The 27765-nt window shown below is 39.8% G+C and overlaps 1 protein-coding gene across 1 annotated transcript; it reads right to left on the bottom strand.

The window, feature by feature from the left end:
* Window positions 1-3054: 3054 nt before the first annotated feature.
* LOC141651445 (uncharacterized) lies at window positions 3055-4293 on the bottom strand. The gene is made up of 2 exons (XM_074459158.1): window positions 3691-4293; window positions 3055-3588 (listed from the first exon to the last, which is right to left on the bottom strand). The coding sequence occupies exons 1-2, from the start codon at window positions 4291-4293 to the stop codon at window positions 3055-3057; spliced, it is 1137 nt and encodes a 378-aa protein (XP_074315259.1).
* Between the last annotated feature and the right edge of the window lie 23472 nt (window positions 4294-27765).

The raw sequence follows: 27765 nt of genomic DNA, 5'->3' as shown, positions 1-27765 counted from the left end.
GTCGATCGCAAGTCTACACTTCCGTCTTTTGTCTCGATTTCGTTGGTGAGTCTCTGGTGCTTTGTAATCAGTTAATAGATTGTCTTTAGGGTTTTGCCCTAATGATTGTTTTGGGTTAATTTGGGGATTGTTGATAATAATTATTGTAGGTGACAATGTGGTATTTGTTATGCACATTGTATGATTGATTGCAGCATAGCGGATTGCGAAAAGGTAGGGTTTCCCTACTCAGTCTCTGTTTGTTGATTTAAGATGTGTTTGCATTGTAATTGTTGTTATCTGCTGATCATCGGAGTATCGGTGTTGTGATGGTGGATGTGATGTTGTGGTATGGTGATGATTGAGATTGTGTTGTGATGGTTGTGGTGGAGTCACTTGCGGGAGTGGCTTCACACCCTAGTTCGCCCTCCGTGGAACCCGTCAAGGGAGGGGATGTGCACATTAAGGGACAGGGTTATCGCTCGTTGATGAGCGGGATTTAGGTGGGGATTGGCTGCGGTCCCCCACTGGCGGCGAGGATTACCTGTTGCGATGGGTAATCTGGCAGGGCTACTCACTTTGGTGTGTAGTCGGTTACTGTGTGAGATTGGGAGACCGGGGATGGAGGATGATCAGCTGGTTGCTTTATACGCTTGTCTTACTTTGATTATTCAGTAACTGACCCCGTTGTTATTTTATAAAACCTGCGGTGATCCATTCGGGGATGGTGAGAAGATTGTGACAGGTAATGCGGATGTTTAGCTATGGGACAGTCATGGGGAGTCATCACTTTGAGTCTAGCTTCCGGGGTTACGAGTTTAGCTGTCTTTGATTTCATTTGTATTGAGACCTTATACTTTTATTTTTGAGTCGGTCTGAGATAATGTAATCGCTAACTCTTTATACTTTAATAAATGTGTTTTGGATTATTGCTTTGATATACTAACCTCGGGCAACCGAGATGGTAATAGCCTTTCAGGCTAGGGTAGTCCTTGGTAAGGTACCTTGGTATGAGGGGGTGTTACACCACAACCCCAGAATAAACGAAGTGATGTTTCCACCTCCGCTTGACAAAAAGGGCAACCAACCTCCTCGACCCGAACCCTTTTAGCGAGGTTACTTCGAGTAGCTAAGGCTTCATTGCATAGTTGTCATAGAAAAATTTTAATCCTAGGTAAGACTGGTATTCGCCAAATTTTATTCTACAGCCTCTTCTCCATCGCATAATCCGACTGCCCTGTGTCATTCTCCATCTCTGCCGCCAGTAAACGATAAGCAAACCGTACCGAGTAAACCTCGTCCTTTTCCCTTTCCCAGCACCACGAATCCTCCGGTCGAGAATGGCTAATTCAGATATTTAATATCCGTTCCTGCTCAAAAGGTAAGAAAAATGTGAGTTCCACTTAGTTCCATCTGAGCTCATTAAATCCGCCACCACCATATCCAAATTTGCATCATTCCTAGGCAAGATGACCTTCCTCGATTGTGTACTAGGTATCCAAGGATCCACCCACACCCTTGTACTCATCCCATTTCCGACCCGTCTCCGCAATCCCCGTAACAGCACTCCCCTAGCCTCCAAAATACCCCGCCAGGTGTAGCTCGGATTCGTCCCCAACTCCGCTTTCATAAAAGATCGATTAGGGAAGTATTTGCCTCCAATAACCCGTACCATCAAGGACTGTCTATCAGTGAGCAGTCTCCACGCTTGTTTCCCTAACAAAACTAAGTTGAAATTGTGTATATCTCGAAATCCTAGCTCGCCCCTACTCTTTGGTTTACACAACCGCTTCCATGAGACCCACGGAATCTTCCGCTTTCCCTCCTTTGACCCCCACCAAAACCGAGTAACCATGGACCGTAAATCATCACAGAAACTGTTGGGAAGTTTAAAGATGCTCATTGCATAATTCGGGATTGATTGGGCGACGGCCTTTATCAAGATTTCCTGACCAGCTTTAGACAAGAGCATACCTCTCCATCCCTGAAGTTTCTTGCTTAATTTTTCCCTAACGATGCTAGTGATGGCCTTCTTCGAGTGCCCAACAACCGTAGGGAGCCCCAAGTATTTGTCGTTCTCTGCCACCACCCTAACTCCCAAGCAACCTGCCACCGCTTTCTGCCTTTCTATGCCCACACATCGGCTAAACGAGGCCGTGGTTTTATCATAATTAACGACTTGCCCAGAAGCTAATTCATAGTCAGCTAGAATTGTCTTCACAGCCCGTGCCTCATTCAAATTTGCCCTTATAAAAAATATGCTATCACCGGCAAACAATAAGTGCGAGACAGTAGGAGCATTACTCGCAATTCGAATACCACTTATAGCTCCACATTCCGCTGCTCGTCTCATCAAGCTCGACAAAACTTCGGCACATAGTATAAAAAGATATGGCGAAAAAGGGTCTCCTTGTCTCAACCCACGCTCCGGCATACCGATTTCAGACGGTGTGCCATTAATAAGGACAACAAATGAGAAGGACGTAACACAATTCATAACTCGCTCCACCCATCCATCGTCAAAGCCCATTCGCCTTAAAACTCGATCTAGGAAGCTCCACTCCACACGGTCATATGCCTTCGACATGTCAAGCTTTATAGCCATATGCCCCTCCCCATGTCTTGTATTCTTCATATGGTGAAACATCTCAAAAGCCACAAGAATGTTGTCCGTAATCAAGCGACCCGGAGTAAAAGCACTTTGATTTTCAGAGACGATCTCACCTAGGAATTTCTTCAACCGATTTGCCAACACTTTCGACACGAGTTTATATACCACATTGCAAAGGCTTATGGGTCTGAAATCCGCTATTTTGTCTGGCGCCTTCTTTTTTGGGATTAAGACAATATGTGTCATGTTCATTTCTCGTGGGATCGGAGCACCCCGCAAAATAGCAAGAACAATTTGAACCACGAGGGGGCCAACCACATGCCAGTAGGTTTGATAGAATAATCCGTTCATGCCATCCGGCCCCGGAGCCTTGAGCGGGTTCATTTGATTTAAGGCCTCCAAAATTTCCTCTTAACAGTAATCAGCCCTAAGAACATTATTCATATCATTTGTTACCCTACCCACTACACCATCGAGAAGGTCTTCGAAATTGGTGGCTGCCCCGAGGAGAAAATCCCTGCAAAATAATTAACAGCTACCCTCGAGACATCCTCCCTGCCCACCCAAACGCGACCCTCACCGTCCACGATATTAGCAATATGGTTTCGCTCCCGTCGTTGGCTCGCCTTCCTGTGGAAAAACTTCGTATTTTGATCCCCTTCTTTAAGCCACATATTCCGCGACCTTTGCTTCCAAAAAATCTCCTCTTGTCTTAGCAAGTTAGCAATCTCAGCCACAAGTTTCTTCCGTTCTTTAACTGAGTGTGCATCTCGGGGGCCTTCGTTAAGTCTCTTCAATTTTTTCCGTTTGACACTTATGTCTCTTAGAATCTTGCCAATGCTTACCCTTTTCCATTTCTTCAATTCCCGAGCGCAACTATCATTAGCAGAAAAGAGATCCCCATCCCCTACATCCCACGACCGTCTAATAGCTTCTTCACAGCCCGACTCGCCCACCCAAATTTGCTCGAAACGAAACAACTTCCTCCGACCCTCTTCCTATGCTCCTCGGTTATCTAACTTCAAGGAAATCGGTGCATGGTCCGACCACTCCCTATCTAGATGAATAAGCTTGGAGTAAGGATATAACTCAAACCACACCTCATTCGCCATAGCTCTATCAATTCTACTTTGTCCATTCGCACCATCCGCTTGCCCATTATCATAAGTGAACATATACCTCTCATAAGCCACATCCCGTAAGCCACACCCATCCACTGCATCCCTAAAATTGTTCATTTGCCAATGCGCTCGATCACCCCCTTTCATTTCCGTCGAAAAGAGCACTTCATTATAATCACCTATACAAACCCATGGATCATTATCTTGCGCTGCCAACTCTCGAAGTAGCTGCCACGAGAGATGCCTCTCAGCAATCCCAGGCGACCCATAGAAACTTATTAATATCCAAGATAGTTCTCCTATGGAAACAGAGAAGTCCATATGATGAACCGACGCCGACCGTAACACACATTGAATCCCCTTCCGCCACAAGCAGGCCAGACCTCCCGATCTCCCCACATTGTCCACCTCTACTCCGTCATACTCCACTATACATCCTCTAATCTTCCTAAATTCTACACCGCTAAGTTTAGTTTCACAAAGAAAAACTATAGCGGGGGCTTCCCTCCTAATGAGGTTTCGTAAAGCACCTACTGCATCGGGGTTGCCCAATCCTCTGAAGTTAAGCCTCAAAAGATTCATGAGGCCCGGCGGGGCTGAGTTTTCTCAACCACCGCCTCAGATGAACATACATCCATGGAAAAATGAGCCTTCTTTGCCACACCCTCTCCCTCCACCATCTCCTCACTTCTTCCTCTTTTCGATGCCAGGACTATTTTCAAGCCCTGCTCACTAGCTCCCCCCTTGTCCCTCTCTTTCCTTATCCACTTTCCTCCTTCTCCCTTACTCTGTCCCCCACCACACACATCCCCGCCTTCAACCTCCATCCCTTCTCCCCTAGCTACCACTGTCTCTCTGACTTGCACCCTCCTCAGTTCTTTCACTCCCACATCATAGTCCTCAACACATAATAAAGTATTTGTCCTCTTCACACTCCCACCGTTCTCCTTTCTAGTATCCCCTTGTGTTTGTTTGTCTTCCCTAAACTTGCTCTCCATCTGATGTCCCTTCTTGTGAGCCAACGATATAAGGTGAAGTTTCTCGATCATTCTTTCAACACTTTCTTTCTCTCCACGACGATGCTCCTCTTCAAATTCTGTATTCAAATCTCTCGCCCCCTTCAAGCCTGCCTCCACCTTAATTTTAACCACTTTCCATGGTGAGGCTCGTAGCCATTCCCCATATTTCAAATCCATGATCTCATACGGTCCCTCATCGCACTCCTTTTCCCAATGCCCAAGCACACCACAACCGTAACAGAAGGTCGGCATTCGCTCATATTTAACATCGAACTCAGTCAACTTCCCACCAGGCATCCTCACGCTGACTTGAGTGCGCAGAGTTATCCTAACATCATGAATCACCCTCACCCTAATGGCCCTCTCCAGTTCAGGATATGGGGTCGAGTCCATCACAATAAAGGAACCTAGTTGCGCCGCCAGCCTTCTGATATTATTCTCATTCGACCTCCCTAATAACGGAAGGTCATATATTCATACCCACAAAGGAACCAGATGTAATGGCGTTTCAGTCAGTTTCCGTGTCTCACAAGGATCATTAAAGCACCAAATATACCTATCGAAATGCCAAGGTTTCCTGTAATACCCCGTATTTTATATAATATAATTAATTAAACGGATATTATTATATATAATTATTATTATTATATATATTATTTTACTAATTATGTCGGGGGTAATAGTTGAGTCGAGTTAATTGTTTAGTCGTGTTGATATCGTAGAATCGAGTTATGCGTAAGCTTGTCAAGACGGGTTTAACTGAATGAGACCACGTAACTAATTCTTTTACCAACCACGCGGACCCATAACATTTACCCACTTACCCAATCACGCTTACCCATGACCCATTTACCTTTTAACCTAAAATTTAACCTAATTCTACCCCAACATCCTAAACCCTACTCCTCCAACCGCCTACCTCTCTACAACGGCCCATATCTCACCTTCACGCACCGAGAAAGAGAGAGAGCGTGGGCATTGACAGCGAGGGGAAGAGCTTAGGGTGGTTGTCGACGTGGTGAGGCGGCCCTGGTGGTGTTTGTGGTGGCGGAAAAAGGTAAGAGTCAACCCCCTTTCCTCTGTTTTCATCTTTCTGTCGAGTCTTTGGTGGTTGTTCGTGTCTTGTCAGGGCGTCGCTGGTGGTTGTTAGCAGGGTAGGGGTAATGGGTGGTAAGGGGCGAGTGAAGTGGTGGTGTTTAGGGTGGTTGTTGGTGGTGATAATGACGGAAAAAGGGGGCAGCGACCCTGGTAGAAACGGGTTTATGCGGTGATTTCAAAGTAGTGTTAGACGACTAGGTTTGGGGGTGGCACCACCGTGGACTCGGGGGAGGTCGAAGTGGTGGTGCCACGGTGTCTGTGTTGTGGGTTGGCGGTGAGTAGTCAGGTGGTGGTTTGGCAGGGAATAGAGCTTGGTGGCGGTGGTGGTGAGTCGCGTAAAAGGGGTGTTTGGTGAGGTTTGGCGGTGAACCGTGCCAAATGACGGCCGTGGTTCACCTCGCCGCGAGGGTCGACCCCAAAGTGGGGGTGGTTCTTGTGGGTCTGGGTTGAAGTGGGTGTTGGGGCTGGTGGTTGACACGGCCTCACTGGCTGTGGTGGTGCGTGGATGAGTGCGAAGGGGTACGGGCTGTTTTGGTGGTTCGAAACGGTTTTTACTGATTTAATCGTTATATTTCGTATCGGGTCGTATTTTTAAATTAATTAGTTAATTCCCGAGTCTTCTAAATAATTAATTAATGTAATTGCCGAATTAGTTAATATAATTAGAAATGGATTTTGAGTCGGGTTTGTTAAAAGAGAAAAGTTTCTATATCGGGAAAGTTTCTATTTTTAGTAACTTCTATTTTGGGAACGGGAATAGTTAAGTAATTGGTTATCATTTCATTACCTTTCGGAGGACGAATTATTGTGGATTATCACCGAGCATCCTATTTTTGACCAGCTTCCGAGGTAGGGAAATACACTTGACTTACCGTTGTTGTTAAATTGTTTTGATTGTTGTGTTCCATGTGACCAAGTTGTGATCGTTGACTTGTTCGTGGTTGTGATTATGTTATGTTTCATATCTTTGGAGTGCGGTGTCTTGAATCGTTCATGTTGACTATGTTACCTCATCATTTTGATAGGCGGCATGATTTCATTCATTTGTATACATATTAAGTTGCATTGATTATCACTTTGAGCATTGCATATGCATTGGAGGTTGAGGATGTTGAGGTGATATGGTGTGGTGATGGTGAGGTTGTGATAAGGCCCAGGCGGGTTCTCGCAGACTTGCCCTGGTGTCCTCAACAAGGAATGCGATCGACTACGGTCGATGTATATAGTCTAATCTGGTCAGTTGTCCGGGTTATGAGTTATGAGATATGAGTTATGATATATGAGTTGAGGTGGAGACGGAGGTGACGGAGGAGCATGCATGGCATATTTTGTTGTTCATTGTTTTCCCTACTCAACCTCGTGGTTGACCCTGTGTATTCGTGAACACCTGTGATGAACCATAATGGGGAGCAGATTTGACAGGTACTAAAGATTAGCTGACTTGGGAGCTATGGGATGCGTGAGGACTTGGCCAATCTACCTAGAAGTCTAGACCACATAGAAGATTTTATCACTTAATTTTATTTTTCCGCTGCGGGTTGTAATTATCTTATATTAAGTATTAGTTGGATAATTTGTAATAAACACGTAATCGTTAAGTTTTTAATTTAAAGTACTTTGGTATTGTTGTACTTTGTTATTCACTACCTCGGGAAACCGAGAGGGTAACAGTCCGGTTTATTAGGGAATGTCTTGCTAAAGTCTCCTTCATAAACCGGGGTGTTACAAAGTGGTATCAGAGCAAACGATCCTCAGGCCTAAACCAATGAACCTAATGAACGTAGGATGTGTCTAAATAAAATGAACCCCCGGGAATAAATCGCTAGGAGCTCACAAAGGCGGTTAAGAAGGCGCCCTTAATGCGTGCTCTTTTGCCCTCTCAGTTTTGAACCAGGCAACCCAAGAGAAAACGAGTGAATGGGGTAGTTAGAAGGAAAACCTTGGATATAAGCGAGTTGATGTATACCTTGAGACCTAGTGCTGAAATTATGATATTTATCTGGATGGATGTGAATGACGTGTTGATAGTGCTATTATGTCTGGTAATATGTGGTTATGTGATCCCAAAGCCATGCTAGTATAGTATCGTGATAGTAATGAGAGACGCCATTGAATTGCTTGTTTCTAGTCGTAGCAATCGTGATTAGATGCAAGGGGTAGGTCGGGAGGCGAAGGGACATCTATGGGATGGATGTTTACGTAAATACAAAAGTGTGAGATTTAAGTTAGGATGAGTTAGTATCGATAGTATGGTTGTAAGAGCTTGGAACATGGAAAATGAATGATTTAGTGTTGAAATCCGTTTTGTTTGATTTTACTCTGTAATTGATCTTGCTGTCATTTCCTTCCTGTTAATTTTCTACGGATGAAAATTTTATGAGAAGTAGCCTCGTGAGTTAGTGTTCTTTTGGCGTTGGTTTCATGCTTATAGGGTATACGGATTAAGAGTAATAAATGTTTTAGTGGGCTGTGGTTGGGAAGTTCCTGTGCAGTGATGTGTTGACCGACGATTTTGTAAAAATCCTCATTTAATTTGTGTAAATGATTTTTGCATAATTCCAACTCCATTGACTAGAGGTTTCGCACACGTTTTTTTTTTACATTGATAAGCCACGCAAATTCTTGATGTCCCTATATTAAATGGTAAGCTTTGCAAACTGACCCAAGTTCCGGACCAATTGCTGTCACATACTTGGTTGGACCAACTGAGTTGTAAAATTCTTTAGAAATTGAATTCTTGAACTTTCGACCTCCTTCTTTTTATCACGAACTATTAACTCTCTGTATGTTATGAAAAGTAATGTAACTCAAGTTTTCGTTGACTACTGCTTATTTGTGATTTTGGAAAGTTACAACGTGAATCATGACCAAAAATGTGCGTTCTATGCTAAGTTTTCACACAGTTGTTTGATTAATTCATGAGCCTTAGTAAGGTGAAATTATAATGTTTTATATGATGATAGTAGCACGCATGTTCAGTAGTCATATATCTTAACAAGTGATAAAATTAAAACTTAGTTGATAACATTGGTGACATGATAGCATGAGTAAAATTGGATAGCTTAATTTGATTCTTAATCGAGGGTGAAATGTTTATACGAGTCCAGTTGTTTGCATACTTTGTACACATTTGGCATGATGTAATGTCTCTCCTGGGTGTGCATCTTATTTGCATAGTGGTCCTATATTGTCATATCTTGGTAAGTTGATAGCGTTAAAAGTTAATTGACTGTTCTAACATACACGCATGAGTAATTATAATAATTAGGTCTAAATGTCTACACATGAATGGTAGTAATGGTTATGCCTAAATATTACCACATGTAGGATGTCATCTGAGTCCTAAGGTCCTTTTTGTGAGCCTGTGTGCTTATAGTTATACCTATTGCTTCCATTGCATTAAATGATTTCGGTGGAACCTAAACCTATAACATGATAATAAACAGTGTTGTTATTTTTGTTATTGAATATGTTCGTTATTACAATATCGTAAAAATACTAAAGTGATTCTTGCAATTGCATGAGTATGATATATAAAGGAAACTGTTTGATATAACACGACAGTTGGCATATTTATATTCTCGAGTCGTTACTATCAATTATATTAAAATAAAGATTGTTATGATAACTATGTTGACAATTATAATAGGATAATCCTTTGATGATTCACATGATATGCTTTGGTTTAAATGATAGTCGATATAGTTACATCTAATTGAGTCTACAAGTTGCCCAAGTATTTAAGTCGTGCAAATAAGTGAAGTGTCCAAGTTGCTAATCTTTTGCTATAGCTAGAATTCTACAAAGTATAAGATGATGAATGTGTGTTCAAACTCGTTATGCGATATCGTTTGTTTTGCTGAAAATGAGTTGTACTAAGTTGCTGGACACAATTGAACGATATGGTTGCTATATGTCAAACACATGTGGGGTATGGAAGTAATGTTGTGTTGTTATGAATCATATGTTGTTACTTTTATTAGCGAATATGTTTCAGAATTTATAGCAAACAAGTTGGCCAATTCGTGGTGTATGTCTGATGAGTAAAAAGGTTTTGATTACGTGTTATGTTTTCTATGGTTTCGAGGTGTTTGAGTAATGCTCTTGTACCGCATATTTTAATACTCCTGGTGATTTATTAGTAGCAGATTGTTCAATTATTCGGAATTGGTAACAGTTTGACTTGGGAGTGGAATTTGGTGGGGTCAATGTAGATTGTATGCTGGTTTACGTGTATTCTTGCAGTTGATATTTCTAAAATGATTGTTCTCTGGTAGATAATGCGAATTGTGATAATCTTGAGTTGACCAAAACCCACAACATGATTACCCGAAAACTTGTTATATATCTTTCGCACACTTAAATCTCGAGGATGAGTCCCTTGTCTTAACACCCTTGTGTTTAAATTTGTTAACCTTCCATTTTGTAGGATGGATCCCTACAATGTACACCCGCAAGACTGTGACATGTCACTTGACGATGACTTTAATTTCATTGTGAGAAACTTTGTCTTTGTCATGGACAAGTATGGCCATAATGGGCACCCCAGTACTTAACTAATACTCGATTAAGAGCGTATACCCTTATCGATTCTATCCCCGACTCGGCATACTAAAGGACAAAGAAACGCTTTTATATGAGGGAGTTGACCACCCATTGCATGAGGCTATTCCGTGACCCCAATTCTTGCGGCGGGGCCGATACCCGCCCGAGCATACCTTTGACTTTATAGCCCCGAGATATGAATTTTACGCTAATGTATCCGATCCGAAAGTACGACGGAACCACCCATGCCGGACTTCAGGAAGAGGTGAACCCATAGAAGTCACCAGAATCAGAGGAAGCGCAACCTAAGGACCGTTAGGTTAGGGCTAGTAACACCATGATCGGTCTCCTTTGGTTCCTTCTCGTTGTTCTTTTAGTTCGATGTTGTGTTTTAAGTCAAGCATGAACTAAGTAACAAGTGATACTTGTTGACAAACAGTTAATTTCATAATAAAACCTTGTTTTCAACTTTAATGTTACTGCGCAATCTTTTGGTCATGTGTTCTTTCTGATTACATGTTGTTGACAGTGTTTTGTTACATTGGAATGTGAAAGTTGAAAAGAGGTTACGAGGACGTAACCATGTTTCTAGTCGGGTAGGATTGTAAAATCTTAATGCTTGTATTGCACTTATTTGTAGATGGTGGTTTTGATCAAGTAAATGTTCCGTTGTGGGGTACCTATGCAAATGAGTTCTATATGTTTGTTCCTACTTCTGTTAGTTGGTTGATGTGTAAAAGAAGAGTGTAGTAAACTATTGATATTGAGATTGAGATTGGCCACTAGTATTGAATTGTGGGGCCTGTGTGCCGAGTTATGTTTACGGTCCAGTGTGATCATGGTTATTGAGTTACTTGAGTTCGAGATCGGAATTTAGATGGAAGACGACGGTGTTCTCAGATGAATATTTAGTTGTTATGCATTTGTGTTCTCAGGTAGTTATTAGTTGTAGTTAGTTGGGTTAAGTGAAAATGAGTTAAACTTCGGGACGAAGTTTATTTTTAGGAGGGCAGAATGTAACATTTCGTGTTTGTTATGTTTAATTGATGTGTCAAAAGTGTGTGTTAACTGTGTTAGAAATGCGTGACGTCCGTATGTATGCGATATAGTGTACCCTTCCGAGGTTTGAGTATGGGAGCGAACTTGGACGAAGTTCATTTTAAGGGGAAGACCGTAATACCCCGTATTTTATATAATATAATTAATTAAACGGATATTATTATATATAATTATTATTATTATATATATTATTTTACTAATTATGTCGGGGTAATAGTTGAGTCGAGTTAATTGTTTAGTCGTGTTGATATCGTAGAATCGAGTTATGCGTAAGCTTGTCAAGACGGGTTTAACTGAATGAGACCACGTAACTAATTCTTTTACCAACCACGCGGACCCATAACATTTACCCACTTACCCAATCACGCTTACCCATGACCCATTTACCTTTTAACCTAAAATTTAACCTAATTCTACCCCAACATCCTAAACCCTACTCCTCCAACCGCCTACCTCTCTACAACGGCCCATATCTCAGCCTTCACGCAATTCGAGAAAGAGAGAGAGAGCGTGGGCATTGACGGCGCAGCAGGGAAGAGCTTAGGGTGGTTGTCGACGTGGTGAGGCGGCCCTGGTGGTGTTTGTGGTGGCGGAAAAAGGTAAGAGTCAACCCCTTTCCTCTGTTTTCATCTTTCGTCGAGTCTTTGGTGGTTGTTCGTGTCTTGTCGTATTGGTGGTTGTTAGCGGGGTAGGGGTAATGGGTGGTAAGGGGCGAGTGAAGTGGTGGTGTTTAGGGTGGTTGTTGGTGGTGATAATGACGGAAAAAGGGGGCAAATGACGAGGTGGTAGAAACGGGTTTATGCGGTGATTTCATGTTAGACGACTAGGTTTGGGGGTGGCACCACCGTGGACTCGGGGGAGGTCGAAGTGGTGGTGCCACGGTGTCTGTGTTGTGGGTTGGCGGTGAGTAGTCGGTGGTGGTGGTTTGGCAGGGAATAGAGCTTGGTGGCGGTGGTGGTGAGTCGCGTAAAAAGGGGTGTTTGGTGAGGTTTGGCGGTGAACCGGCCAAATGACGGCCGTGGTTCACCTCGCCGAGGGTCGACCCCATGGGGGTGGTTCTTGGTGGCTGGGTTGAAGTGGGTGTTGGGGCTGGTGGTTGACACGGCCTCACGGTGGCCTGTGGTGGTGCGTGGATGAGTGCGAAGGGGTACGGGCTGTTTTGGTGGTTCAAACGGTTTTTACTTGATTTAATCGTTATATTTCGTATCGGGTCGTATTTTAAATTAATTAGTTAATTCCCGAGTCTTCTAAATAATTAATTAATGTAATTGCCGAATTAGTTAATATAATTAGAAATGGATTTTGAGTCGGGTTTGTTAAAAGAGAAAAGTTTCTATATCGGGAAAGTTTCTATTTTTAGTAACTTCTATTTTGGGAACGGGAATAGTTAAGTAATTGGTTATCATTTCATTACCTTTCGTAGGACGAATTATTGTGGATTATCACCGAGCATCCGGCTATTTGAAGGGTAGGGAAATACACTTGACTTACCGTTGTTGTTAAATTGTTTTGATTGTTGTGTTCCATGTGACCAAGCTGTGATCGTTGACTTGTTCGTGGTTGTGATTATGTTATGTTTCATATCTTTGGAGTGCGGTGTACTTGAATGTTCATGTTGACTATGTTACCTCATCATTTTGATAGTCGGCATGATTTCATTCATTTGTATACATATTAAGTTGCATTGATTATCACATTTGCATATGCATTGGAGGTTGAGGATGTTGAGGTGATATGGTGTGGTGATGGTGAGGTTGTGATAAGGCCCGGGCGGGTTCTCAGACTTGCCCTGGTGTCCTCACTCGAGTGGCGGATCGACTACGGTCGATGTATATAGTCTACCGGGGATCTGGTCAAGTTGTCCGGGTTATGAGTTATGAGATATGAGTTATGATATATGAGTTGAGGTGGAGACGGAGGTGACGGAGGAGCATGCATGGCATATTTTGTTGTTCATTGTTTTCCCTACTCAACCTCGTGGTTGACCCTGTGTATTCGTGAACACCTGTGATGAACCATAATGGGGAGCAGATTTGACAGGTACTAAAGATTAGCTGACTTGGGAGCTATGGGATGCGTGAGGACTTGGCCAATCTACCTAGAAGTCTAGACCACATAGAAGATTTTATCACTTAATTTTATTTTTCCGTTTTTTGTAATTATCTTATATTAAGTATTAGTTGGATAATTTGTAATAAACACGTAATCGTTAAGTTTTTAATTTAAAGTACTTTGGTATTGTTGTACTTTGTTATTCACTACCTCGGGAAACCGAGAGGGTAACAGTCCGGTTTATTAGGGAATGTCTTGCTAAAGTCTCCTTCATAAACCGGGGTGTTACATTTCCCTTCTACCACCCTAGCTTTATCTTTTTCACATAAAAACGGAACGCAAAAATTTTACCTTTAGCGTCAAGAACATTGCCTACAACCGGCTCCTTCGAATTCCACAGTTTAATCATTGTGTCGATCGCAGCTTTGACATTGATCGCCTTAGAAGCCCACGGTTTTCCCACGAGTAATAGGTCATTACTCTTCTTATCTGCACCATCATACTCCACATCCCTAATAAAATTATCATCCTCCTTAGTTAGATCCTCAATCAACAGGCCCTTGCCCAGTCTCTGGCCGCTCTTCTCAGCCATAACTAGGGCACCCCGAAAAAAATCGAACCACAGCAAAGCAAAAAGCAAAGTAGAGAAGAAAACTCTCCCTACGTTAAGAACGTAGGAGGGAGACTTGATCGAGAAGGAAGGACAAAGATGAGCAGAGACGGAATCCCCACAGAATTTTCTAAGAAACCCTAGAAAATCCTAGGAGCACAATCCTATTACTTTATTTCTAAGTAACTACAATGGCACCAATATCTAAATATACAAATTACTATAGCAGTAATACAAATATTATTAGATCATATTTTAAGGATGGCTACTAAAGTAATCTAGTTAATTATCTAGTAGTTTTAAGGGGGTTGTCTTGTTGCAACTAATAGGAGGTTCTCATAATATTGAGACAAGGAGGATCATCCAATTATTTTGAGCTCAAGAACAAGTAATAAAGGTGTTCTTGCTTGTGCCCCAAATCTGATTTCCGCATTGTAAGAAGCTTTCTTATTAATCTTTGATTTAATTTTTGTTATGCATGCATAAGATCATCATTTATTTTAATGAGAAATTTAGATATAAAATTAAAGATTTTAATTTGAGGTTTAATGAATCCTTTCAAGTGGTATCAGAGAAAATGGTTGTTGCATGCATAATCGGTTATTATTTTTCCGAGTTAAAAGTATTAACATATAAAACTAGAACATTGTGATTTATGAGGATAAAAGATACGAAATTTTTTTGAATGTTATATATTCTGGTCCTAAAGTGAATTTAGGTCATTTTGATGATTTATGGTAATTTATGGCTCATTTTAATAATTTTTAGTAATTTTATTACATTTTATTAAGTAAAATGATGATTAAATGCTAAAATTAGTTAGACTAAGTTTCTGACCTTGAAATTTTTATATGACCTCACATGCATATTTTACTTATTGTATGTAAAATTTCGTATAAATTTGATTTATTTTGCATGACTTATGATTTTTATGAGATAAAAATGGAATAAATGGAGGTCAAATGGTTAAAATTAGTTAAACTTCGTAACAGGCCGTGAAATTTTAATATGTTGTCACATGCACATTTTAATCACTGTGTGTAAAATTTTAGATGAAATTTATTCATTTTGCATGATTTATGAATTTTTAGTGTAAAAATAACATAAATAGTGACTATTTTAGCATAAATAGCTAAAACAAATTAAATGGCATGAAAAAATTGTTTTAGGTTGCATTCTTATCCCACATATCAGATCTAAAGTTGGAATATTTATTAGATTAATCTTCATATGCTTTAGATGTTTTATTAGATAAAACCGATAAATTGCAACTATATTTTTCTCGAAATAAATTCGAAAATTTTAACCTTGTTTTTTGACATTATGAGTGTCATGGAATTATTCCAGAATATTCAAAAATTTAAAATTTAAAATTTGAAATTATTGTAATTTAATTTGGATTTATTCATAAAAGGTTATGATATTAAGGTAAAAAATGAGCATAATTGATGTATCAAGTTGAATTATTGTCAAAAATTGAGTAATAACTAATTTTTGAGTCCTAAAAGGTTAGGATAATTAACTTAGACTAAATTTGATTTTAGTATTATTTTGTGTAATTTTAATAAGTTAAAATTGCAAATATCCATAAAACCGTTCTATATTTACGATATAAGTTTAATAGGGCGATTTGGCACATAATTTGACATGTTAGATATATTTTATAATGCTGCATATTTCATTGATGAATGTCATATTTTATTTATATAATTTTGAATTATGTAATTTTATCTTAGTATGGCCTTAGTTTAATCAATATTTCCCGTAATGTAAGGGAATATTGATTCGGTTGTAATTTAATGTGATCTCGTTTTACTTTTATTTTATTTCATTAGATTTTTTTTTACAAATGTATAATAGAAAGTACAATGTACATTTTATTATTTTATTATTTGTAATCCCAGAGTTTTCCAAAGACGGTGCCATTCGTAAAGGAGTTCTGATCGAGACGGTGTCTTTCCTTGGGAGGCGTGTCAAATGAAGATTCAAGGGACCAAAGGAGTTGGTTTCCGAAATTGTAATAGAATATGAGATTTTCTATTTTAGGAAAGGCCATGCTAGGAAATTTGTTTTCTTCATTTGCTTGCTTTATATGTTTTCATGCATTGCCAAATCGCCATAACTACACATGCATATTTAATCGTTTTATCGACTATTGTCAATTATGATTATCGAGTATTCATCGACTTAGTTCACTTAAAGATGATAGATAATAAATCGACAAGACCTCACACATACATTCAAAATTGAGATTAGCCTTACCAAATAGTAGGACTCATGAATCCCTTTGACATTTGGGGTAGATTCGGTTTCCCGGGGTACTTTCATTTTTCATTGGGTAAGTGAGGTAATAACACTTTATTACAAGCGAAATTTGGTTGGACTCAACGGGATATAAAGACTAGTCTTATGTTCCGGGGCTAGAGATGGATTTTATGAAATACATCCACCGAGAATTCTATAGTAGAATCAATTAAAGAGTTAATTCACCAAATTTATCCAAGTATGGGTTGTATCGGTTTCCCGTGCCCATGTTTGTATAAATATGGATCTCGAATCATTTATATAATTTAGGTGCGAGATCATTATATAAATGCTTAATTATTAAAATCTTGTTAAAATGTTTGCAAGTAAAATTATAAATGTTAATTATTTCCTTCATCTCCATTTTGTAGTTATCTTGTTTTACCGCAATGGATTCATCTATTTCTTGTTCACCTATTACCATTGATACTTGGCTTAAATTATTTGATGAAAATTGCTCCACTAACGATCATAATTCGACTAGAGAATTGCGAGTTAGCATTGGTGAAGATGGGAATCTTTGCTTTCTCACAACTTCTTTTCATCCCACTCCAATAATTTTTCCTACAAATGATGAATCTCATGAAGATATTATCATTACTTCCGTGGCTTCCTTGTTTGATGAAACGAGGGATAATGGAGAATTTAGTGGGGGTTTAAAGAAGAGTGACCTCAAAACTAAAGAGATTAATGAGAAGAAAGCAAGGAAGGGCAAAGAACCCAAATTCACGATTGTAAAGGGAGTGGCTAGTGGGACTACCACAACCAAACACAAGAAGGGTGCCTAACCATTCGAAATGTGTCATTATTGTAATGACCTAGGCCATTGTAAGCGCAATTGCCCCAAGTATTTGGGAGATATTGCTACTGGACTCGTCACTCCAGTAAGTAATAATTCTTCCGAAATCTTTGTTATCGATATAAATCTTACTTCCACTTCAACATGGGTATTGGATACCGAATGTGGTTCTCACCTTTGTAATCAGTTACAGGGGCTAAAGAACGTGGAAAAGCTAAACAAGGGTGACGTGGATCTCCGACTAGGAAATGGAGCTAGGGTAGCCGCCACTTCAAAAGGAACCTATGTACTTGTATTAGCTAATGGCTTTGAGTTGTACTTACATAATTGTTATTTTGTACCTTCTTTATCTAAGAACATAATTTTCGTTGCCATGTCAGACATGGAAGGTTTTTTCTTTTGCTATTAAGAACAATTGTTGTAACACCCCCATTTATTTAGGAGCCTTTAGCTAGACATTTCCAAATAAATAGGACTGTTACCATCTCGGTTTCCCGAGGCAGTGTATAACAAAGTACAACAAACCAAAGTACTTTAATTAAAACTTTAGCGATTACATGTTTATTACAACTGAACTAATTAAAACTTAATATAAAATAATTACAACTCGCATCGGAAGTAAATATAGTGATTAAATATTCTATGTGATCTAGACTTCCAGCTAGACTCGCCAAGTCCTCGCGCATCCCATAGCTCCCAAATCGGCTAATCTTTAGTACCTGTCAAATATGCTCCCCATTAAGGTTCACCACAGGTGTTCACGAATACACTGTCAACCACGAGGTTGAGTAGGAATAGCCAAACAACCACAATAAATGGATACAAGAACAACATTAAATGCAAATGCAATGCATGCTCATGATCAATCCTCCGACGCTCCCGTTCATCCCGCCAATCCCTGGCCAGGGTAGTCTCATCATCCCAACCGAAGTTGAGGTAGTCTCATCATCCCAGAAACAAGTCCAGCAGAACCTGTTCTGAGGTATCCAATGCAAGTGCTCATGATATGAAAATGCAAACAATTGAGCAACACAATCTCTTACCATCTCAGACACGAAGTTGAGGAATCCAATAATCAATATAATCATCTCAGTCACGAGCTGAGGTAGTCATTAAACAATTTATCTCAACGCAACCAACCAACAATCATATATCATCCATCACAAATCCAAATAATTCAACCAATAAAATCAGATAATACCATTCAAGTAAACATTAAAGTGATTGAGTAGCTATCCTACCTCAATAGCAAATTCCGAGTCAAGCAAGCGAAATAATAATTCAAAGCTTTCCTTCAACAAATCCGAATAACAAGCATGCGAACCAAATAATAATAATATTACCGTCTCACAAGGTCGACACCTAAATAAATAATAATAATTACAATTAACCACTAAATATTCAATTACTACCTAATTATAATGCATTACGTAAATAAAATAAACAATTAATTAATTATAATATTCCGTAGTTAATCCAATTAGGTTCCGTCTCATCCCAAGTCAAAACCCGTCAATCTAGTAAGTGTAGTAATAATAATAATTACAACGATATTCAAATTAATTAAATAATATTATGACTCGTATAACCCGTCACAAATTCAAATGACTACCCATACATGTGTTCCTACCTCCAAAACAGACCGACAATAACCCAGTACAATAACCATTACCGCCACCAACCACCACAACTACCACCAATCCTGACCCCTAACCACCCACAGCCACCGGTCCTGTCCTAACCCAGGTCATGGTTCAACCGAATTGGGTTATGGGTTAATGGTCCCTCTGTATTAGTCGCGGTTTATCAACAAGCAACAACAACAACACGGCATTAATACTTCCTCCTACGCCCCCGGCCACCATGTCGGCACCACCGCCAGCCTCAAACCACGACACGACAACCACAAGGCGGAAACACAGCAGCAGCAGCCCGACAACAACAACAACAACAACAGTAAACCGACAACAACAGCAGATACAACGACAATGCCTCCACTAGCCACCGCTACCACCACCCATCGCCACCCTAGACCTACCCATAACCGCCCTAGAAAACCACCACCATCCCAGGGTCAGTCGACTCTCATATGGGTTCCCAATCCACTGTAAATCGCTTAACAACAATGACATCAACATGTAATAACCCATCCTGCAGAACGCCTCGCCACCACCGACTGTCACCCCTATCCCCGCCATCAACACTACCAAGACGACCCCCACAGAACACCCTACCCCTACCCAAAAGCATGATGGGTCGAATCGGTCCAAAGGGTCGGGTATTGGGTCTTCTCGCTGTTTAACGGGTTAATGGTTCTATGTATACAATGGTCTTGTGTCCTATTATTATTTAAGTATACTAATTGTATATTTGTACGGGTCAACGGTCAAACTAAGTCAACGGGTCAGATTAGGTCGGGTCAAAGGTCAAGGTCAGGTCTATACATTATTTTAATAATTTAATTATAAGAAAGAGTTTATGAGACGGTTACCTTAAGACAGTTATGAGATATATATAAAGCTCCCTTTTTCTTCTTATTTCTCTCTCTCACTTTTAATTGTGATTTATGTGAATATAAGTGACAAAAAATAGCCAGAGGGTCTTATTTATACTAATAGGTAGGTAGAGGAACTTTCCTTATCTTATTAGGTAATATTAATAATATTATTATTATTATTATCTCATATTAATAACGTATTAATACCGTATAAAATACTTGTTACCTTATTTATCGTATATACCGTCACCATATATGCTTATACTAGTATGCGTCATATGTATACATCCTTCGTCATATATTATTATTTATTATATAATTATTATTTCCCGTCACATAATTACATGTCTCAATAATTAATAAATAATTAATATAAAATATCCATTTTCATAAATCACATTTTAATAAAATGAGGTTTACCAAACCTTTGACCATCCTCTAAAATACGGGGTATTACAATTGTTGTGAAATTTCTAGAAACGACTTAGCCATAGGCCGAGCCAATTCAATTAATGGCATTTATGTTCTTGGAACTTCTAGCTCAAGCAAAGATATCTATAACATACAATCAAAAAGACTCAAAACAAGTGACCCAAATGATTCATACATTTGGCAGTCGATTAGGTCACATAAATGAAAAACGCATTAAAAGACTAGTGTCGACTGGTGTAATAAAATCATTTGATTTTCAATCATTTGGTGTATGCGAATCATGTCTTCTAGGCAAAATGTCTCGTGCCCCCTTTAGTGGTAAAGGCACACGAGCAAGTGATTTATTGGGTCTAATACACACCGATGTATGTGGACCAATGACTATCACCGCTAGAGGAAATTATGACTACTTCATCACTTTTACCGATGACCTAAGTAGATATGGGTATATCTATTTGATCAAGTATAAAAGTGATGTTTTTGATAAATTCAAAGAATTTCAAAATGAAGTAGAGAACCAATTGAACAAAAAGATTAAAGCACTTCGATCCGATTGCGGTGGTGAATATCTCAGTAATGAATTTGATTCACACTTAAAGGATTGTGGCATTGTGTCACAACTTACTCCACCTGGAACACCACAATTGAATGGCGTTGCCAAAAGAAGAAATCGAACCTTACTTGATATGGTTCGATCAATGATGAGTCAAACTGATTTACCAAACTCTTTTCGGGGATTTGCTCTCCTATCGGCCATTCTTTCACTCAATCGTAGCCCGACTAAAGCAACCGAGAAGACTCCATATGAGATGTGGAAAGGGAAGGTCCCTAATTTCTCTTACCTTAAGATTTGGGGATGTGATGTTCATGTCAAAGTCAAGACTGACAATAAGCTAGCCTTAATATCTCAAAAGCGTACATTTGTAGGTTATCCAAAGGAAACATATGGCTTTTACTTCTACAACCGTAACGAGAACAAAGTGTTTGTGGCTCGTGAGGCTGTCTTCTTAGAAAATGAGTTTATTTCTAGAAGACAGAGTGGGAGAAAATTTGAACTTGATGAAGTTCAAAAGGTCAGGGAGAGTCAGTCGCCAACCTGATAGATACATAGGTATTATCGAGGAATATGGCAACTTAGACGTGTTACATTTAGAAAGTGACAAACCTGCAACCTACAAAGCCGCAATCTCTAGTCCAAATTCAACTTTATGGCAAGAAGCCATGTAATCCGAAATAAATTCTATGCATGAAAATCAAGTTTGGGACTTGGTTGATTTGCCTCAAGGTGTAAAACCTCTCCAATGCAAATGGATCTTTAAGATAAAGAATGGCATAGAGGGACATGATGATGTCTACAAAGCAAGGTTAGTGGCAAAAGGTTTCACCCAAATTCATGGTTTCCACTATGATAAAACTTTTGCTCCGTGGCCATGCTTAGATCTATTCGGATTATGTTAGCGATTACTGTATTTCATGATTATGAAATATGGCAAATGGATGTCAAAACTGCCTTCCTAAATGGGTATTTAGAGGAGGAAGTGTACATGTTACAACCGGAGGGTTTTGTAAATCCGAAAATCCTAACAAGGTATGCAAACTTAAGCGATCCATTTATGGTCTTAAGCAAGCATCAAAAATTTGGAATCATCGTTTTAATCATGTGATAAAAGAGAATGGTTTCACCCGAAGTGTCGAGGAACCATGTTTATACATGAAAATCAGTGGGAGCAATGTCGTCTTCCTTATCTTCTATGTGGATGACATACTACTCATTGGAAATGATGTACCTATGCTTACCTCTGTCAAGGGGTGGTTGGAAAATCATTTCCAGATGAAAGATTTAGGAGAACCATAACACATATTAGGTACCCGAATCTATAGAGATAGATCGAAAAGGATATTGGCATTAAGTCAAGAATCTTATATTGATAAGATTCTTCGACGTTTCAACATGAAAAATCCAAAAGGGGTTTTATTTTAATGGGCAGTGGAATTACTTTGAGCAAGTCTCAGTCACCCACTGAGCCTGAAGATGTTGAACGCATGAAATTGATCCCTTATGCTTCCGCTGTTGGATCAATCATGTATGCCATGATATGCACTCATCCCGATGTTTCATATGATTTAAGCATGACAAGTAGATATCAAGCCAAACCAGGTGAGAGCCACTGGGTAGCAGTCAAGAATATCCTTAAGTACATGAGAAGGACTAAGGATTTATTCTTGGTGTTTGGAGGTGATAACGAGCTGGGTGTGAAGGGTTACACTGACTCGAGCTTCCAAACTGTCAGGGATGACTTGAAGTCCCAGGCTGACTTTGTTTTTATGATCAATGGTGACGGAGGCTGAGTATATTGCAGCATCTGAAGCTGCCAAGGAAGCTGTATGGATTAGGCATTTTTTAGAAGGACTAAGGGTAGTCCCTTCCGCCAAAGATCCTATCACACTTTATTGTGATAATAGAGCGGCCATCTTTCAAGCTAAAGAACCCAAGTCTAGCAACAAGTCTAGACATGTACCCAGAAAATTTCATATGATTAGGGATTACATTGAAAGGAAGGAAATAGAGATTTGTAAGGTTGGGACAGATGATAATATTGCTGATCCGCTAACCAAGATTCTACCTCAGGCTACGTATGACCGACATGTAGCTTCCATAGATCTTAAGCGTATGCCTAATTTGTATTAGATTATGAGATATGAAGTAATGATATTGTATTGATTATTCATATATCATAATCACATTTATCGTTTGAGTTTCTTTTTAAACTCTTTTATTTTATGATTATTATATTACTTTGTTTTATCCAAATAGGTTGTTGAGACAATATTGTACCCTATTAAAGTGAACTGGATTAACATAGTAATTGCCCCTAGTCACTTGTATGAGGTGACGTCTCTAAGTGACTAGATTGTGAGTCGATTGATGGCAAGTTCAAGTGCCATAGGGTCATAAGAGATTACTAGTCGATCACATAGACAGACTGTAAAAGACACTTTGTCGAGCAGTGACCGCTTATAGAGTTCTGCTAATTCATATAGCCTGTTCGTGGCGAGAGCTACTATAGTATTCTTTTGAGTCAGTTCTTTAACTAGAGACTGTTCGCCCAAGTTGGCACAGTTTCTGAGTGACTTTAAATTATGCTCTACGACGTAAATGAGGTCTAATGAGCATCTTTTGGGTCATGATGAGCTGTGGCTAAACAAAGGGAATTGTGTGATAGGAATTGTCCACCCCCTTGTCAGGGTTATTTAATAATCTCAGGGCCACTCGAGGAGTAGTGAACTGAAAATGTAATACTACGGATTTCATAGGCTTGTACTCGACCGAGTAGAGCCTACTTGGCCAAGTAGTGTAGGTTGTGTAGTCTGTTTGGCTACTGTCGAGTAATACTCGGCCGAGTATGATGAATACTCGACCGAGTAGAGGATACTCGGCCGAGTATACTCTATACTCGGTCGAGTATCCGGTCTGGCGAGTAATATTTTAGCGGTTTGATTCGGGAGTAATTAGGGATTATATATTCGATAATCAGTTTTTAAAACGTCATTTGCAAACCTAATTAAACCTACGACACTCTAATCACTCCCAAATCTCTCCTCTATGTGTGTGGACATCGTAGCTATCGCATTCAATCTTTTATTCTTTCGCCGGTAAGTCTTTATCCCTATGTTGTTGATGATTAATTCTAGGGTTTGTCTTTATTCAAGAATTGGGGGAAATGGGGTTTTGCAGTTAGTGATTGGAATTATATGATTGTTGTTGTAGGTGACGATGTGGTAATTGTTATGCATTTGTATGGTTGATTGCAGCGTAAGCGGATTGCGAAAAGGTAGGGTTTCCCTACTCAGTTCTGTTTAATTAATTTGAGATATTGTGATTGTACTGTGTATAATTGTTGTTATCTGCTAATCATCGGAGGATGGGTGTTGTGGTGACGGTGTTGGTGTTGGTGTGGTTATGTTGGACGGTTGTGGTGTTGTGACAGCTGTGATGCTGTGTGTGATTGTGGTGGAGTCACTTGCGGGAGTGGCTTCACACCCTAGTTCGCCCTCCGTGGAACCCATCACGGGAGGGGATGTGCACATTAAGGGACAGGGATTGTTAGTCGCTCGCTGATGAGCTGGACTAGGTGGGGATGGGCTGCGGTCACCCACTGGCGGCGAGGATTACCTGTTGCGATGGGTAATATGGCAGGGCTACACACTTCGGTGTGTAGTCGGTTACTGTGTGAGATCGGGAGACCGGTGATGGAGGATGATTAGCCGGTTACAATATTTGTTTGTCTTATCTTGATTGAGCGATACTGACCCCGTGTTGTTGTTTGTTAAACCTGCGATGATCCATTCGGGGATGGTGAGCGGATTGTGACAGGTAATGCAGATGTTAGCTATGGGACAGTCATGGGGAGTCATCACGTCAAGTCTAGCTCCCGCTGTTATGAGTTTAGATGTCTTAGATTTCATTTGTTTTGAGACCTTTTACTTTTATTTTGAGTTGGTCTAAGATAATGTAATCGCTAAACTCTTTATACTTTAATAGATGTATTTATGGATTGTTACTCTTGATATATACTTACCTCGGGTAACCGAGATGGTAACAGCCTTTCATGCTAGGGTAGTCCTTGGTAAGGTACCTTGGTATGAGGGGGTGTTACAAAGTGGTATCAGAGCCGACGATTCCGGCACCTAAAACAAATGAACTTAGGGAATCTAAATAAAATGAACCCGGGGAGAGTTGTTTGGAGCTACCGCAAAGACTTGGGAGACATCCCGAAGTCGCATTAAGGCCCTTACGATCTCAAGTCGGTCACATGGGGGGAAACTGTTGTATGTTTGAGTCATGTGAGTTTGATACCTATAGTTTGAATCTTGTGCATGGTTGGATGAAATGATGGAAGAAGTGGAATGTGATAGTTGTTGAAAGATGCATCGAGGACTGTTGATGTTAAACTTTGAACATGAATATGTTGGCATGTTAAGTGTTGGAACATGGTAAAATATGAAAGGTGAATTGTGAATTTGTATCTGATTGATATTGAGCATGAATAATGTGATCATTTTACTTGTTTAATACAATCTTGAGCATGAAGTATGGTAGTGGTACATGTGCATATGAACATGATGATGTTAATGCTTGATTGTTGGTAGTAGCATATGGTTACGGGCAGGTGTCTATATACATGAACGTCGTGTCTAATTTTCATGTGGGTATGATAAGAGTTCACTTATGTACTGGTTTCTTGAAGTATTGAGTTGTTGTTGTTGTTGCCTTATGCATGTTCAAATTGTTTTGGTTTAGGAAATTTGATTTGTATGATGATCGATTATGGAAGGGTTGTATTAAAACTGTCATAAGTTGAGTTATAAAAATGATATTGCTGTAATTCTAATTGGAGGTGATATATATCTTCTTACGATTCTAACGATAGGTCACACGCCCAGATCGACCAAGTAACGAGTGAGATATGACTGTTTTACGAAAAGTGGACGGTGCTGAGAACTGTGCCGATACTCGACCGAGTAGGCCCTACTCGGCCGAGTATCTTTCATACTCGACCGAGAATTCCATATTCGGCCGAGTATTCTTCCTGTGATAATTCTGTTCAGCTTCTGGAGTCGTGAACTCGGCCGAGTAGTCTCACTACTCGACCGAGTACCCTGTACTCGACCTAGTATGCTATGTACTCGATCGAGTACTTCAATGGGCGGTCATTTTGAGTCGATAGTTATGTTCTTATGGTTGTTTTGAGTCGTAGGGTATGTATACATATATGTTTTGAGTCTTAAAGCGTTCTTTTATAAATGTGACGGTCTGGATACGTAAGTTACCAAAGGCTATGAGAAGGAGAATTCCGGCTTGTGAAGGACATGTGTTGGGTAAGGAAGACATGTGTTAATATGGTTGTGAGGGATAGTGGAAAAAGAAAAGGGAGGAATGATGAGCTAATCAGGGTAAGGAACATGTTGGTGAGATATGGTGAGTGATATAGTCGTGTGTTGAGTAATATAAAAGTCAGTGTTTATGGGCAAGAGTGATATAAGTGTAAAGAAATGGGAGGATGAAAGATCGAGATGAGGGATGCGAATAGTGGCAAATTGGGATGTGTAAGAATTTATGGAGGGAGACGGTTAGGAATGTGTTGCTTAAGGATATATGTAATGAAAGGTTGCTTTAGAGGGATGCAGTAGAGGGGTATATAGTGAACGTAGATGGAGTTATGTCGCGACGTGGATTTGTAGATAGTGACCGAGTTTGGAATTTGGAATATCAAGGGGTGAGTCTGGTGTGTAATTCTCTGGAAATTAATGGTATGAGGTAAATTATTGGTTATCTAGAGATACGAGAGGGAGATACGACTAATTGAAGAGTAACTGTTAGTGTGTGGACTTAATGGTGACAAAGGTGAGTGAGAAGCAAGATGAGAGAGGATAAATGATAAGAAGAATGATAAGATATTGATATAAATTAATGGAATTAGAGTTGTGGAGCTATGGGAAAATAAATAAATGACTAAAGAGTTAGGTAGAAAGGGAAAGGAGATGAATTATTAATTGGTATTATTGAGTAAAAGGGGGGAAATAGGGAAGGAAGTAAGTTGAGAGAACGTTGACCGGAGTTAAGAAGCATGAAGGTAGAAAATTATGGAAATGTACGATAGCCTCACTAGAGGGTGTGAGTTAATGGTTATATAGGAGAGCAGGACGATATGTTAGCCGTGAGTTTCGAGGTATTAAGGGAATAAGAAGCTTGTAGAGTGTTTGCACGATCTGAGATTTTGGTGGAGAGTTAGGTAACGTTATGATAAAGGATAGAATTGGGAATAATGTTGAGGTAGATTTTGTTGATGGATTGGATGTTCATTATTTGGGATGATAACCAAAGGGAGGAAACGGATTGTTATATTAAGAAGTGATAGTAAGAGAGTAGTCACATGAAGGATGTTGGTGTCATAGTTTTGTCACTAGTGGTTGAGGATGATGTTACTTTAGGGAAGTTAGTCGTTCTAATGAGGTTGATTTTGTGGAGGTGATTAGTATGTTTGGTTGTGAAGGAGTATAGGAAGTGGATATATGAGGTGTTCGCTGGAAGTTAAGTACTGATGTTATGGCTACATTTGCCGGAGGGGTGATAATTGTGTGTATGAGAGGATATGTTATGAAAGGCACCTGAGTTAAGTCCGGATAAGAGATTTTCATTGTCAAGTGGTAACTTACGTGATCAGGATTGGCTACATAAATTCGCTTATGGGTCCATGAGGTGTGAAAAACTTTGTGTGAGGTCCTGGCCTCACGAGTAATAGTGTGGCGTGATAGTTACGAGTCGTTATATGTGTGTTCCGCGTCATATGTTATACTCATATGTGTATGTATGGTATCTGTAAGTAATGGTGTGAGATTCCGGCCTCAAGAGTCATGTTATGGATAATATTTATAAGGTTGGTATTTGTGATCCCGTCTCATATGCTGCGTCGTGATCTGGTAGAGCAGTTTTAATAAAGTCTTTTAGTCAAGGAAGTTGTGCTGAGTCAATGTTATGAGATTGTAAAAGTTGTGATGGCTATCGATGTGGTTTTGTGCACTGTGCATGGTAATTCGTGTTGTGATACGAGTATTTTCGTGTTGTCAAAGATTGTTG

Source organism: Silene latifolia, chromosome 4 (assembly GCF_048544455.1).
Source record: "Silene latifolia isolate original U9 population chromosome 4, ASM4854445v1, whole genome shotgun sequence".
In the NCBI taxonomy this organism is placed as follows: domain Eukaryota; kingdom Viridiplantae; phylum Streptophyta; class Magnoliopsida; order Caryophyllales; family Caryophyllaceae; genus Silene; species Silene latifolia.
Note: the sequence above shows the minus strand (reverse complement) of the source record. Positions and strands in the feature narration are given on the sequence as shown.